The following is a 14,386-nucleotide window of genomic DNA, read 5'->3' on the forward strand; positions in this document are numbered from 1 at the left end:
CAATGTTCTACAGGGATCAAAAACAAAGGAAGATTTTGGTGATTTTTATGGATAACATAATAAAATAAAACATACTATGTAGTAGTGGACATAGTGATTTTAGCTAACATGAAAAACTAAACATACAGGAATAGACTATAACAATGTCACAACACTGAGGTAAAGGAGCAGGAGGGAAGGAATTCAAAACACTGGGTCACAAAACACAGTTTATATATCACATCTAAACACAAAAACACATGAATGATCACTAAAAGCATGGGGACGATGCACAGAACATTTCATGCCAACATGTTATTTTGCAGTGAACACATGTTAATGTTGGGATCCTGGGAGGAAGGAGGCATAAAAGGAGGCATCTGTTAACTCACTAATGGGTTGCAGCAAACATTTCAGATCTGAGCTTTGTAAATTAACAGCATTTGGTCTAGAACATTAAGTGTTACATTACAAAAAGAGAGACACTGACGGAGGAATATGAGCAGCACGCCAAATTAAACTTCATAGTACCTGTCTGCCTATGTGACAGTGTCCAAACTGAAATGTTTGAAAAGAAAAGAGGGTTAACAGATTACAGAGAGAAACATGCACTGAATGTCAAACAAACAGAGACACGCTTGTGTTTAACTTGAATAGCTGCTGATAGACAAACTATCTGAAAAAAACTATTCTGATTACGTTAACACATTAGTGGCCACATGAGTGCAGATAAAAACAGAAACAAGCATGCAAACTTAATCACATTTATAACCCTGTGATGAATTTTTTAAGCTTTGATTTCATCTTTAATAACTTCTGAGAGAAATATTTGCCACTTTAGCCGCTAATGGATTCAACTTTCTTCAGCTAACATCAGCTTCACTTATACACCCATTGCCCCACTCAGTAGCTACACTTGTTCCACTGCTCATTAACATAAATATCTAATCAGCCAATCAGCAGCAACTTGACATATTTAGGAATGCAACCATGGTCAAGATGACCTGACAAACCTCAATCTGAACATCGAAATGGGAAAGAAAGGTAATTTAAGTGACTTTAAATGTGGTAAGGTCGTTAGAGTCAAATGTGCTGCAGCTCTTGAAGGAGGTCCTAAAAATAAGCATTTTGGTTTAATTCAATAAAATGTGGCAAATGTGTAACAGAATGGCAACTGGCATAACCTGACAGTGCACTACCATAAACAACAGCAGCTGTTCCAGCAGCTGAATAATCATTTTAACAGCTGATCATCAGCTGCGCCTGAACTGGTAGCATTCTGTTTTTGCTGATTGGTTATAATTATACTAATTTCTGAGATGCATTGTAACAGTTTTCGAGGTTTCCAGGACACTTTTGTGGCACCTTTACTCGAAACAAATAAAAGCGACCTGTTATGCTTTACCCTATTTTATGTGGGACCAACCGTAAAAACACTTAAAGTAATGCCAGCATTGCATTTGCACATAACTGGATGAGTTGCAAATATAGTGTAACATTATCAGTGTTGCTCAGTGCTCTTAAAATGCCTGGACTACATACACTCTTCTACAACACTGCTACAGAAAAACATAAATACAAAATAAAATGTATAGCTAACATGACTATGTTCTACAAAAGTCAAGGTAAGTTTATATTACAGTATCAAATATAACACTAATATCAACGTAATCCGACGTTGTTTCAGCTGTTTCTTCAACCGTGCCTATCTTATGCTTTTTTGTTAGTATACTGTCATTTGAAAAGACAAGTAAACAGACGTATGCAGGTTGTTACTATGAACCAAATTTTGGGAGAAAAAGTTTCAAACAATGATCTCTAATCTCTGTGAGCCAAAATCTCAGGCTTCAGTCTGTTTTTTCCATGTGATGTTTCTATACAGTCGTCTTCTACAGGGGCAGCACGTAGAACTGTCAGTGCTGCCCCTCGGCAGGCTTCTAGATGTCAGCCAATCAGAGGAAAATAGACTTTAGTAAAGGAATCTAGGGATTGTTTTGGACAAGAGGACGAACTCAGGGGCAACATATAAAACAGGTATATCGAAGACGTTTTTTAAACTGTGAGACATGCAAAGCTAATCTAGTGGAATCCCAGAATAAAAATACAGAGGTGGAAATGAGCATAATATACCTTTTTAAGTAACTGACATGTGTAATTGAGCCATCAGTGCTGTTCTTTGTGACTGCTTCGTTTCCTTTTAAGACAAGTGCTGAGAAAAATGTTTGACAGGTTTAAATGGGGAGTGTAAGTATAGTGAGAGAAGAGAAGATATCTGCATAATTTAAAAGTCAAAGTAGGTGGTGAACTGCTGGGCACAAAAATCAAAAAGTTGTCTTGAACACTGTCATCAAAATATAGCACAAAGCTAGCTATTTAAAAATGAATGACTGGTACATAAAGGGAATATTTCATTGTTTGCCAATGCCCACCCACCACTGTCTCAGTGGCATCCAGCAGATTATAGTCTCGGCTCCTTTGTTTCAAGCTTGGGAGAGATTTACCGCTCACTAATCCATCATGGACTGCCTAAGGTCATAAGAAAAATATATGTATCTGCTTTTGTTTTTAAAGGGTGGGTTTTCTTAAATATATTATACAGCTTAGGAATCCAGACATCGCGCTGTAAAGCCAGCCTCACTGTGAAGAGATGCTGTCACTGTCTCTGAGCAGGCTGCTCCCCGTTTGTCATAACACATTTAAATGTAGATATGTGCAGCAGGAGCAGACTGACAGTGAGGCACAGAGTTCATTAACAGAAACATGGTAGTTTCACATGTGTGAACCCCTATTTAAAAAAAAAAAACAAAAACAAAAAAACCCATAAAGATAGTACGTATCCAGTCATTTTCCCAAAATGTGTCTCATGACAGAGGCAACAAACGCAGGTGGTTCTCTGTCACAGCTAGCTGTCAACTCTCCAGTCCGTGCTGTCACGTCCTGTTGGATCTAAAAAACACAGAAAAGCTACTTTCTGTGTTTTTACTGAAGCCAGAACAGTTGGCTTAACAAATCCCACTTGTCTCTATAAGTTTAAAAAAGAAAGAATCTTAATTTTAGTTCATATGTTTTTCCTGAGAAGTCTGGTCTGTGTGTTTTCTTTCAGTGAAATGTAATTCAAAATGCTATAACAGAAAGCCTAAATCCTCTTTATTAACTGATTCATAGCACCAGTTAGAACATGGTGCAAGGCTTTCCAGACTCCATGAAGAAAAGAGAACATGATAAAAATAACTATTAGGATTATGTTTGGACAAATGTCAACTACTTTTGGATACATTTTTAGATTTAGTTTAATAAATAATAATGCCTCAGATGTTGATAATAAAATCCCAACAGCTAAATTTCAAACTGACCTGTAACTTAAAGGGAAATTAAAGTGAATCCTATCAAAAGCAGGACTTTTCACTGTATATTATACTGATAATCTATTTATGTGAAAACTGTTGAAATAAGTATCACGCCAGACATTTCTGAGCCATACAATCTTTCCTTGGACATTTCCAATGGTCTTATGTAATCAGTAGTACATTTAATGGTTGTAATGCACACAGTGAAAAAGTGAAAGTGAAAAAATGAAATAATTTTAAAGATGAATAGGCTTACTCTAAATACACGAGTGAGATATTGATAGTCCTACTAGAAACATTAATCTGAATGTTTAACACCCAGTAGTTTTCCCCCTCCTGGTAAAAAGATCACAAAAATTTTTACTTTAAAAAATCTCAATAAAGGATTCTTAATTAATTAGCCCTCCTCGTTATTTAGTTAATTAGACTAGTTGACTGTGTCGAGGCATTTATTATGTCTAGCTTTCCAAAACAGAGTAGATTTCATTTTTAATGTTTAAATCGCATCATCCTTACCGTTCGACCGTCTGACAATATTCTCCAAAAAAGTATTCTGAGGGGCCACAAGTCCCCTCCGACCCCCCGCCATCCTGCCGCTTCACTCAGTCGTCTGCAGGTGAATCGTTACTCCGCAATCTGCAGTTTGTTTTCATGGTGTCTCCGGCTCTGAGCGGATTTCTTGGACAGGGGCTGGCTGTCTGGTGTGCTCATTAGCTACCTCCCAAGCCCGGTGTGGTGCGTTGGCGCCTCTTTACGCACCTCATCATCCAGGAGAGGAGAGAGGAGAGACTCTGGGTTGGCTGTTATTGACTGGTGTTACTAACAGGACCTGGAGCTCCATCTGCTGGACATAATTATGCGTACACTGAAAGTTCGCAGTGGCTCCTGCTCTCAACAAACTGCAGTTGTGGAACTAAGAGCGTTTAAGTCACGCGGGGATTAGCAAATGAAAGAACCCAACAAGCACAACTCAGATGGCCAAAGGCGAAATGGAACCCCTAGGACAGACGTTTTGAAGTCATATTTCTCTTCGGAAAATAAATTAAATATCCACACAGAGGCCAAGGCAACGGCAAAGGGACTCAAAAATAACATCAAAGAACTGAAAATGACCTCCAAACAGACCCCACCCACCCACCCAGCCCAACTAACATACAACATACATTAATAGACACAAAATCTTACAAACACTACAACAATAGACCATGGGAATTAGGACAAATCTTCTCAAAAGACCCTCATTTTTTTTGTTTTTTTAGCTGTAAAAGTCAAATCTGAACAAATCTGAAAATGCTGAACTTTATGGTTTCCTCTTTGTTTACTGCCGTGAGCTCTTTCTAGAACATTTTTTTCCATCACCTCATAAATCTTGTTCAATTAGTTTGGACTCGTAGTTGGCCACACTAAGACAGGCTAAGAAAACAAATCCAGCAGTGACATTTCCATCGAAATTAAAACAGTTTAGGTGGAAAGAATGATGTCATGAATGGTTTCCTCATACCTGCAGGTGAGGGCTGCAGGTTTTCTGTCCTCACAGTTTGGGCTCGCCTGTTGTTGCAAGTCTAAATCAGACTGGATGGCTACTATGGAAACCAGCAACCTGCCTGCGCTGCAGAGAAGCTCTGGTTACCGCTGTTTTGTGCTACACCAATTAAAAAGGTGGAAAATGGCAGAATCTTCCTGCTGTTTTGCTATTTCACTGTCCTGCACACACTGATAGAAAGACAGGAGCAACCAGAGCACATTATCTTCTTATATTATTGCCAGTTACACTTTAACCCCTCATGTAGCATCTACAGGCATTATGCACACAAAATCAAAGTGTTTATGCTCAGCATGTGGACGTCATTGACGATAAACCCTCATTGGGGTGGGTACATGAGCCTGATGGCTCCATTTAAGGGCAGATGATTTCCGAGTCAGTGTTTGCTTTTCTTTTTTTTCTTTTTTTCTTTGGTCACAATTTACTCCACTCTTTCCTTAAAAGGATCATAATCAGGTCACCTGCTGGCTTTTCCACCTGTCTGGTGATAAAATTATGAATTATTACATAAAAGCAATAACTGTTATCAGACAACAGTGTAATGCTGCGTGTGTGCAGATTGGTTGTGCTCTCACTGACAGTCAGTATCTTCTTTAGTGCTATCAATTAACTAAAACACAGATTTATGTAGAACACAAACTATATCAGCATTTCATACTATTGTTTGTGACACTTCTTTAAACCCTCATTGTGTAAAAGAATTTTAACAAAAGTGTTTACACTATACAGTGAATTATTTCTTATATCCACGGCCAATACAGCATGTGTTATGCATTGTCTGCTTTATTGCTTGGAAATACTGAATGATGTCTTAAAGTAAACTACAGATAAATTTGCCTCAGGTCTGTGTTTCCATTTAAGGGCATGTAATTTGAGTTTGTGTTTGGGTCACACCTTCCTTCATGTCCTTAAAAGGTTCTTCCTCCAGATACATATTGGTTCTGTCAATATTACTGATATGTGATGGCAATAACCACTGTTAGACAACAGTGTTGTGCTTCATCTGAGTTTTCATGAGGGCCAATAATCCAGAGTCTCTGGAGAGCCTTAGATTTGTGGCAATAGCAGGAATCACAAAGCATATCTTATCACAAGACTACAGAGCAGTAGATAAAATAATAAGGCTCATTACCTACAAACACAATTCCTTAAAAGGATCTGTGAATAAAACCAAAGCATTTCCTTTATATTAAAAAAAATATTCCTCCCACTCCTATAAAACTTCAAAGGGTCAAAAAGGCTTTACAGTCACAACAAATTAAAATGTGTTCAATTGTTTGTTAAAGTTACATAATTGCGCCCTAAATGCCCCAGATAATCTATATAATTTCTCAGTTTTCCTCATGGAATACACTTGTGCAGCTCATTCAGTTAAAGAGCTTTTGTAACCAGTGGGGAGGCTGAACTTAAAAGTGTATTTTGTTGTTAAGCTCTTAATTAAGGACGCACAGATAAAACACGACTTTTGAAGAGGATTTTATCCAAAGAAAGCTACATCGAAAGGAAGAATTCCAGTCACATTTTCAGCCGAACTCAAAACATCTGTGAACAGAGGGAGTGAGAACGGTCTTTTGGGAACACTTCAAAGTGGCTTCTCAGTTGACATCAAGAAACTCAGTAATAATAAGCCATAATAAACAAAAACAGGGCTTCTTTGGACAAATTAACTGTTTTAGATTGTTATACTATAAACACAGTCTTTGCATGTCACTTCACACGTTAACTTGACCAGTTCTTAGTGATTCTCAGATGACTCAGGTGATCTGTGATGCGTTTGTGTTCAGGAAAATTCGCAAAGCTGGCCTCCTTCATCTTGAGCCAGTTCTGGGCTCTGCGTTCTGCTGCATGCCCGTGCTCCTGTTCCTGGGTCATGTACGGCCGGCTGATCCAGTACTCGGTCTCAGCTTCGCGCTCCAGCTGCTTCAGTGTGTTGCGTTTCATTTGCCAAGTAATCTGTCGAGGCCGTCGATACTTTCCGATCCACTGCTTTCCAGGAATACCTTTTCGCAGAAGGGTGAGGGTGAGGAACATGATGGCAAAGTATTTCTGTGAAAGACGAAAACAGCTGAAATTAGGGGCTGCTGTGGTGACAATTTATGACAGCAAAGGGCTTTGGTGAAAATATAGCGGGGCTTATTATGTCTCCTATGATTACAAACTTGAACATTTTAAATGAAAATGATTTCTTTTGAGAAAGGGCTAAAAATAAAAAGTACATTGAGGGAAAGCTCAATGTACTTTTTGAGCTTTCCCTCAGGTTATACTGCCATTAAATCCAATGAAGGTTGGGACAGACTGGCAATTGCTTGACAAACCAGTGTTCTAAGACGTTTGCATTTTCAAGTTTTGTTAAAATAAAAAAACGGAAAAAAAAAAAGCATACAATAAACAATTCCCATAATGCAAACTACATACTGCTATGAATCCAACTGTACACTGAGAAACTTCACTATTTCACCAATAAAACTTTATTTTAGAGGAAACTTTATTTTAACTTTAATCTAACAGCCACACTCAGTATGCGTCAGGAGCAATTCAGCGTTCAGTATCTTGCCCGAGGATAGTTCGGCATGCAGAATAGAGCCAGAGATTAAGCCACCAGCCTTCCGATTGGTAGACAACCCACTCTACCTCCTGAGCCACAGGTAAAAAAAGAAAAAAAAATTCTGCAAATGATGATACATAAAAAGACCAGATTCAAGCCATCATGCTTCATGCTGCATTCAGATTCTCCTTTTAAAAAGGCCAAACGGGAAGAACAGAGTAGCTACCTAGACTTGGGAATGTTTACACTGGACTCTGCTAACCTTGCACCAACTCACTTTTTTTTTTAAAATATATCTGCAATCGTTTTTTCCATCTGGGAGATATCTTTGATGTTTAGGTTATACATCAACAGAGTTATATAGTAAGGATTATTAGGTTGAAAATAATTATTAGGAGTATAGTGGACATAAAACTTTCTAAGAGTCTAACCTCACCATTATAACTACAGAGTTATTAAAAAAAAAGATAAATAAATAAATAAAATATGCACACTATGAATATCCTATACTAATCCTCTTGCTAATTAAAATAAATCTGACTTACATCTGTATTATTCATTTTTTCCAACATTCACTATAAATATTGCAATGACATCATTAAAGTAAATTTTTTGTCATGTTAATTGTGTAGTGATACTCTGATATAAAATATCATATTATATATGATATAACAGGAAACAACTAGGGTTATAATGCAAAATGAGAAGGCTGGTGATGTGCATGAATAGAGTGGCATGGGACAAATTTCTAGCAAAACCTGCATTTGCCCCCTAAATTATCTGCTTTGTGAACCAATATCAATGTAAATTATACTACCAAACATTTAGAAAAGGTAAGTTATTATCCAATGGTTTTATTGAGGTCAGATTAAGCTGTATGTGATTCATCGACTAAAAACAACCTTGACGCCCCAGACGTAAATGCCCTTAACACAGAAACCGTTATAAAAAGAAAAAAAAAATCATAAAATGTATTAAGAGTCTAACCTTTTTGTTATAAAGGTGGGAAACTATTTAAAAACATGGAACAAGCAGATACCTCAGCGTGGTTTAAATGCAAAGCTGTAAATGGAAGCTCTAAACGAAAGCTAATGTCAACCGTGCTTCACGTTGCAGAACAAGGACAGTTTAAAAACGGATCATTTCAGAGTCACAGCAGGCACACAATGGGAAACCACGCATCTAATCTTTAACTTACCTTCTGACTGCGTTAAAAGCAGCTGAATCTCTGACCAGAAGACAGGTTCACTCAATTTGATTATAATACAAAGAACAAAAAAGGGAGAAAACAAGCCGCATAACTAGCATCCGCAGCTAACTTCCGGGTCATTGGTTGTATTTCCGGGCAAACTATGGGGCCTAAAAAGGCCCAAAAGTCTTCCGAAATACGCGTTTGTTTGTTTGTTTTAAAGAAAGGCTTAAAACTATTTTTGAATGTGTAATTAGGAAATCATTAGAAAAAAGTACCATACTCTGAAATTTAAATTGTTTATCAGGTCGTGTCATTGCAAATTTACGAATCTGAGCGTTAGAAAAGTAGCAGTTTTTGCGCCAAACTGCTACTTTATTTAAGTTGTTTGTTTATTGTGAATTTAAATGCTTCAATTCATATAAACCTTTTTTTCTGATCAAATTTTTTGTTTGATATCCTGGAAAACCCGCTGAGTCAGAGGTGGTGACTAAAGATAACTGACCCACCACTGACCTCTTTTTTTCTTTTCTTTTTTTTTCTTTTTTACAGCCTAGCTGATAATTTGTCAGTCTCCTCCCATCATGGAGTGGCTTTAAGATCAGGCTCCCAGCGCGTTTCCTCAGTTCCTTTTCCAGCGCTTTCAGGAAAAAAGTCTAAAATGTTTTTCACATTATTTTCACCAACCACCTGGACGTTGCTGGCGATCGTGTTTACCCTGCTTTTGCTGTGAGTATTCTGCGAAGGAAACAAATGGGTGTCAAGCTTTGTTATTAGTTGTGATAGTTATTTGTTTATAATAACTGATGTCATATCGATCTCAGTTTTTCTCGTTTTTTGTAACACAGGTATGGAATTTGGCCATATCGTTTTTTCAAAAAGCTGGGGATACCTGGACCATCGCCTCTTCCTTTTGTTGGAACAGGACTTGGCTTTAAAAAGGTAAGGAAACCAAACACCAACATAGTAATACACCTCACCTTACAGTAAAAAGGAGCTGACTGATGACTGACAATGTGTACCTGTCTTCTCTATTTAATTTGAATGCATACATCCTATTCTAAAACACAGTTTCCTGCATCTTCTTGTAGGGAATTCTTGCTTTTGACCAAGAGTGCCATGCGAAGTATGGGGACATCTGGGGGTGAGTTGTTGCTTCATGTGAAAGATGTTTTCAACTCATGTATCCAAGTACACTTAGCTGCACTTACGTGCCTTTTAAATAAGCTGTACGTGACTAAGATTGGGAATATTTCCTGTTTTTATGAAATGTTAACTCAAATGACTAGATGCCTCCTTTTCGCAGGTTGTACGATGCAAGAACACCGGTTTTAATGGTGGCTGACCCTGAGATTATTAAAACTGTCACTGTGAAGGAGTGCTACACTGTGTTTACCAACCGCAGGGTAAGAGACCCTTTGTATCACATAGCAAAGTGAAACCTACTCAAAGGGACCTTTGCGGGTTTATTTGCATGAATGTGTTTAGGGACAACCTCCCGGGTTTTGCCTGGGGTGGGTACTAGTGAAACAGGGGAAATGTTTGGGGTTTTTTCAAATTTGTCATTTGTACTCACTTATGTGCATATTAAAAAACAGCATTACTGACAGAACAGACGTGATTGTTATTCTAGTTTGTTATTAATCTTTGTGCTAAATTAAGATAAGTTGCAGCTTGTTGTATAGTTATATATTTGACAAAAAATTACAATATACATTTCCATATGTATTCTATATGTACATTTATTTTATTTTTTTACTTTCATCTATGTATAATAATAATATGCACACCATAGAGTCAACCTAGAGATAAAGGTGTAAAGACATTACAGTTGCATTACATTATCTCAGCAAAGTTCATAAGTTGATGTTAGATGTGGAGATGCTGGAGGAAGCTAAATTTAAGCTTTAAGTGCATTTTCACAGGATTCTGGTTTTATGAATGGACCTCTGGATGATGCAGTTTCAGTAGTCAAAGATGAAAGGTGGAAAAGAATTCGGAACACCGTGTCCCCATGCTTCACCAGTGGAAGACTGAAACAGGTTGATATCATGTATCAGTTATGTTGTAACTCCAATTTTGTTAATCTGTCTTAAGGAAATTAAGGAAATTCTCTCTCGTGTCTTATGAAAAGTTCTGTCTTTCTGGTCCAACATCGTTAGTTACATTGATGTATATAGTATCTACATATTTTTTTTGACTCTGTAAACCCACTGACATGCATTCCAAACAAAACATAAATAATATAATTCTTCTACGTTATCTCCTTTTTAAGGTTTATCCCCTTGTTGCTCGCTATGCAGACCGACTTGTTGCTAAACTTGAGGAAACAAATTTGGATGAACCCATCAATGTCAAACAGTATGTTGTTAATCTTTAATATGCCAGCATATTGCATTGTTCATCCTATAATAAATAATGCTCTTACTTGTCTTTTCCAATTCTCACAGGTTTGTGGCTCCTTACAGTTTAGACACTGTGACCAGTGCTTCTTTCAGCGTGGAGACAGACTCCATAAACAATCCAAATGATCCTGTGAATGTGCAGGTCCAGAAGGTCCTTAACTTCAAATTTTGGCCTTTACTTTTCCTAAGTATGACCTCCTTTTGACCCTTATTCAAACTCCATTTGCTCATATAGTATTGCTAGGTTTTTAATTTTTGTTCAACTGCTCATTTGTCTCCTTTCAGTGATTTTTCCCTTTGGTAAACATCTGCTGGAGCTCCTGAAGATTGAAATCATGCCCAAAGACAGCATTGACTTTTTCTACAACATCATTAAGAGATTTAAAACCCAGCATCGTGAAGATGAATCTGTAAGAATAAAATTTATAAAAGAAGTTCAACATTTCACAAAATCAAAGGCTTTCTATTTTGTTACATTATATTTGTCTGTGAAGCGCAGCAATCAAGCTCATTATATTAGCTTGAAAACAGGAAATGAGCTGCCTACCCTTTATCTACAAATTTTTGTTCTGGCTTATTTTTAATTTGTATTTTTAAAAAAACAAATTAGAGATGAGAAATGTGTTTGTTTTTTTCACAGGTTTAATAACCTGACTATTAGCTGGTCAACAATTGAAAACTGTGTTTATCTTTTACATACTGCAGATATAATTTGCAATTTTCTTCTGCTGTTGTCTTTCAGTCACCCATATTTGAGTCAATAGACTTTGAGCAAGTTTGCATTTGTTGCTGATACTGAATGTTGTCTTTTTGATCTAGGCCCGATCAGACTTCCTGCAGGTGTTAATTCAGAGTGAGATCCCAGAAAAGGAGTATAAGAATGATGAAGAACAGCCAAATAAAGGTATGTTTTTACCAGAGAGGTAATCCATAAACAGGGATATTATATCCCTATAACATCCCTGCAAATATTTAGTGACAGCCAGGCTGGCTATGTGTACTAAACTGTACACGAGAACCACTAATAACATGTACTGAGTATCAAACATGTACACCAAGAAGGTTGGACTTTAAAGCAGTATTTAACCAGTACCAGTCAGTTATTACATAAGGACTACACTAGCTTTGAATATGATTCTGAAACTGACAAGGATTTTTCTCTTTTTGATAGGTTTGACTGAACATGAGATCCTTTCCCAGGCCTTGGTCTTCATCTTGGGAGGCTATGAGACCACCAGTACCACTCTTACATACATCCTTTATAATCTGGCCACCAACCCTGATGCGTTGCAGACCTTACACAAAGAAATTGATGCTAACCTGAAGAAAGATGTACAGTAATTTCTCACATAATTTATCTTTGCTACAGTAGCAGACACTCTTATTACATTTTCCTTTTTTGTGATTGTGTCTTTTCACATTTTGCCTAGGCACCCATTTCTTATGAGGAGCTGACAGGCCTGCAATACCTGGACCATGTTATACTCGAGTCGTTGCGTTTGATTCCCACTGGCCCTCGGCTCGACAGGACATGCAAAAAAACTGTGCAGGTGCATGGCCTCACCATCCCTGAGGGAACCGTAATTGGGATTCCTGTGTGGTTGTTGCACAAAGACCCACGCTACTGGAACTCACCTGAGCTTTTCAGACCAGAGAGGTAAATCTGCAATCTTATCAAGAACCAATCTTGGTTAAATCTTGGAAACTATTATTAAAGAAAGGGTGCTTTACAAGGTTTATTTCTATAGACTAACCCACTCATATCACTTTGTCTTTGTAAACCTTACAAAACAAATCTGACATAAATGCTGAAATACAGTTGGGTTTTCTGACAAGAAGTGACTCAGAGACATCTAAACAATCATCACAACAAGACAAAGCAAGGCTGTATTGAAATTAGTTATAGATTTATTTTAAATACATTTATAAAAAGATTCAATTTCTTTTCATCTTTTTTAGATTTCTCTGTATTTGCTTAATTCCTTCTATTTAAATATATAAAAAAATATAGTTCCCATCAGTTTATTCTTAATATTTCAAGTAATGAAGTGATGACACTTTGACATTTTTGAAAATTTAATGAAAATCAAAAACTTGAATCTCTCATTTGTCCTTTTCCTTTTACGTAGTAACTCCATGATTTTAAAGGCTTATTTGATCTGTATCTGCAGGTTCAGTAAAGACAGCGGGGAGGAGGTGAACCCATACGCGTACATGCCGTTTGGACTCGGCCCTCGTAACTGCGTTGGGATGCGCTATGCCCTCCTCGTTATGAAGATGATTATTGTCCGTCTCTTGCAGAAGTACACTTTGGAAACGTGCAAAGAGACCATGGTAAGAGCAACACTCCTCCACATTCAGACTATGATGCTACTTTTCTGTCCTGTCCCTGATGTTACATCCATTTCTTTTCTCTTTTTTAGATTCCACTTCAGTTTGACTGGAAGTTTCAGCCAGTTCAGCCTGTAAAACTCAAGTTTGTTCCCAGAAATCAATAATCTAAGAGGGAACATCTCCAAATCCCATCAAACATGTTATTTTATGATTTTGCTTTAATGTGAGGGAACTGCTGCCAGGATGACATTGTTCATGTAATTTTTTCAGCTGCTATTTTGATGAATCAAATGTATTTTAATTCCCTTTTTTTACTGTGTTGAATGTTTAATCTGACTTTTCTGTGTTCAAAAGACACATCTACCTTTGCTATTTCTCCTTTTATGGTTAATTGCATGAATTTTTTGATGACATTCTTGGACTTGTGACTTCTGAAAAGTGCAAACATCCACATTATCTTTTGACACTTCTGCTTTATGGGTTGCATATCTTCCTTGTTTGGTTCCTTTTTTTGTGTCAGTTTGGTAGAAATTGGTGTTTGTTCATGTATGAGCTTCGTGATGCAATAAATACAGTTACAACTAGAAATTCAGAGACTTCAAAGTCTGTCTTGAGACTGTCAGGGCCATGAAATAAGCTGCTGGCAGCGAACACACATTTCCCTGATGTAGCCTTATTATTGGTGGCAGTGGCGGTCCTAGCCTGTTTGGCGCCCTGGGTGAACACTCCCTCTGCTTACCTGTATCTTTTGCTCGTTTCTCCTCCTCTTCTTTTCTCATTTTTATAAACTGAGCACCTGATGGCTTTGAACTTTTCTTGTCCATCTTCCATTGGTTTTAATTTTGCACTCCAGTATGAACACCCATCCCCCAACACAAGGATCACCACAACATAACCTAACAGACCTACACCTTAGTTCACAGATTCGATTTGTCTAGGGTGCATTTCTGAGATTTCACACAACCCAGGATTCAAATCATGAATACTTAATGGACTTGGATTTACAGCATTATGATTGAAATATGCTCTATTTGGAAGCAGCAG

The 14,386-nt window shown here is 37.4% G+C and overlaps 3 protein-coding genes across 11 annotated transcripts in view; 1 reads left to right on the forward strand and 2 right to left on the reverse strand.

Moving 5' to 3' along the window:
• The window catches only part of kcnh1a (potassium voltage-gated channel, subfamily H (eag-related), member 1a), a 59,225-nt gene extending 53,024 nt beyond the window's left edge, over nt 1-6,201 (reverse strand). For 4 of the 8 annotated variants that reach the window (XM_085181694.1, XM_085181693.1, XM_085181690.1 and 1 more), the window contains exon 1: nt 3,843-6,201. Coding sequence is in view for 4 of the 8 variants with exons in the window: in XM_085181690.1 (XP_085037816.1) it covers nt 3,843-3,915 (73 nt within the window). In the remaining 4 variants the exon portion in view is untranslated. The other 4 variants (XM_085181695.1, XM_085181691.1, XM_085181689.1 and 1 more) reach the window with 2 other exon arrangements.
• A 128-nt stretch (nt 6,202-6,329) lies between these two features.
• On the reverse strand, nt 6,330-8,762 carry mrpl57 (mitochondrial ribosomal protein L57). 2 transcript variants are annotated; one of them, XM_085181736.1, is made up of 2 exons: nt 8,613-8,762; nt 6,330-6,915 (listed from the first exon to the last, which is right to left on the reverse strand). In XM_085181736.1, exon 2 carries the CDS (start codon nt 6,898-6,900, stop codon nt 6,589-6,591), a length of 312 nt encoding a protein of 103 aa, XP_085037862.1. In that variant the 5' UTR covers nt 6,901-6,915; nt 8,613-8,762; the 3' UTR covers nt 6,330-6,588. The 2 variants fall into 2 exon arrangements, with proteins under 2 accessions (XP_085037862.1, XP_085037863.1); XM_085181737.1 differs by lacking the exon at nt 8,613-8,762 and adding an exon at nt 8,454-8,573.
• Nucleotides 8,763-8,832: 70 nt separating this feature from the next.
• Nucleotides 8,833-13,930, forward strand: LOC146505657 (cytochrome P450 3A40-like). Its single transcript, XM_085181730.1, has 13 exons — nt 8,833-9,332; nt 9,452-9,545; nt 9,695-9,747; nt 9,910-10,009; nt 10,529-10,645; nt 10,879-10,964; nt 11,054-11,196; nt 11,294-11,418; nt 11,828-11,912; nt 12,180-12,340; nt 12,439-12,665; nt 13,180-13,342; nt 13,432-13,930. The coding sequence occupies exons 1-13, from the start codon at nt 9,265-9,267 to the stop codon at nt 13,504-13,506; spliced, it is 1,497 nt and encodes a 498-aa protein (XP_085037856.1). The 5' UTR covers nt 8,833-9,264; the 3' UTR covers nt 13,507-13,930.
• Nucleotides 13,931-14,386: the final 456 nt, after the last annotated feature.

Source organism: Neolamprologus multifasciatus, chromosome 13, assembly GCF_963576455.1.
Source record: "Neolamprologus multifasciatus chromosome 13, fNeoMul1.2, whole genome shotgun sequence".
In the NCBI taxonomy this organism is placed as follows: Eukaryota; Metazoa; Chordata; class Actinopteri; order Cichliformes; family Cichlidae; genus Neolamprologus; species Neolamprologus multifasciatus.

Excerpts from the sequence above, each read along its gene's own strand:
- mrpl57 (XM_085181736.1), bottom strand. The coding sequence starts at position 6,900 with ATGTTCCTCACCCTCACCCTTCTGCGAAAAGGTATTCCTGGAAAGCAG.
- LOC146505657 (XM_085181730.1), top strand. The coding sequence starts at position 9,265 with ATGTTTTTCACATTATTTTCACCAACCACCTGGACGTTGCTGGCGATC. Across the intron at positions 9,546-9,694 it reads CAGGACTTGGCTTTAAAAAG|GGAATTCTTGCTTTTGACCA; the intron begins GTAAGGAAACCA and ends ATCTTCTTGTAG. Across the intron at positions 10,646-10,878 it reads CCAGTGGAAGACTGAAACAG|GTTTATCCCCTTGTTGCTCG; the intron begins GTTGATATCATG and ends CTCCTTTTTAAG.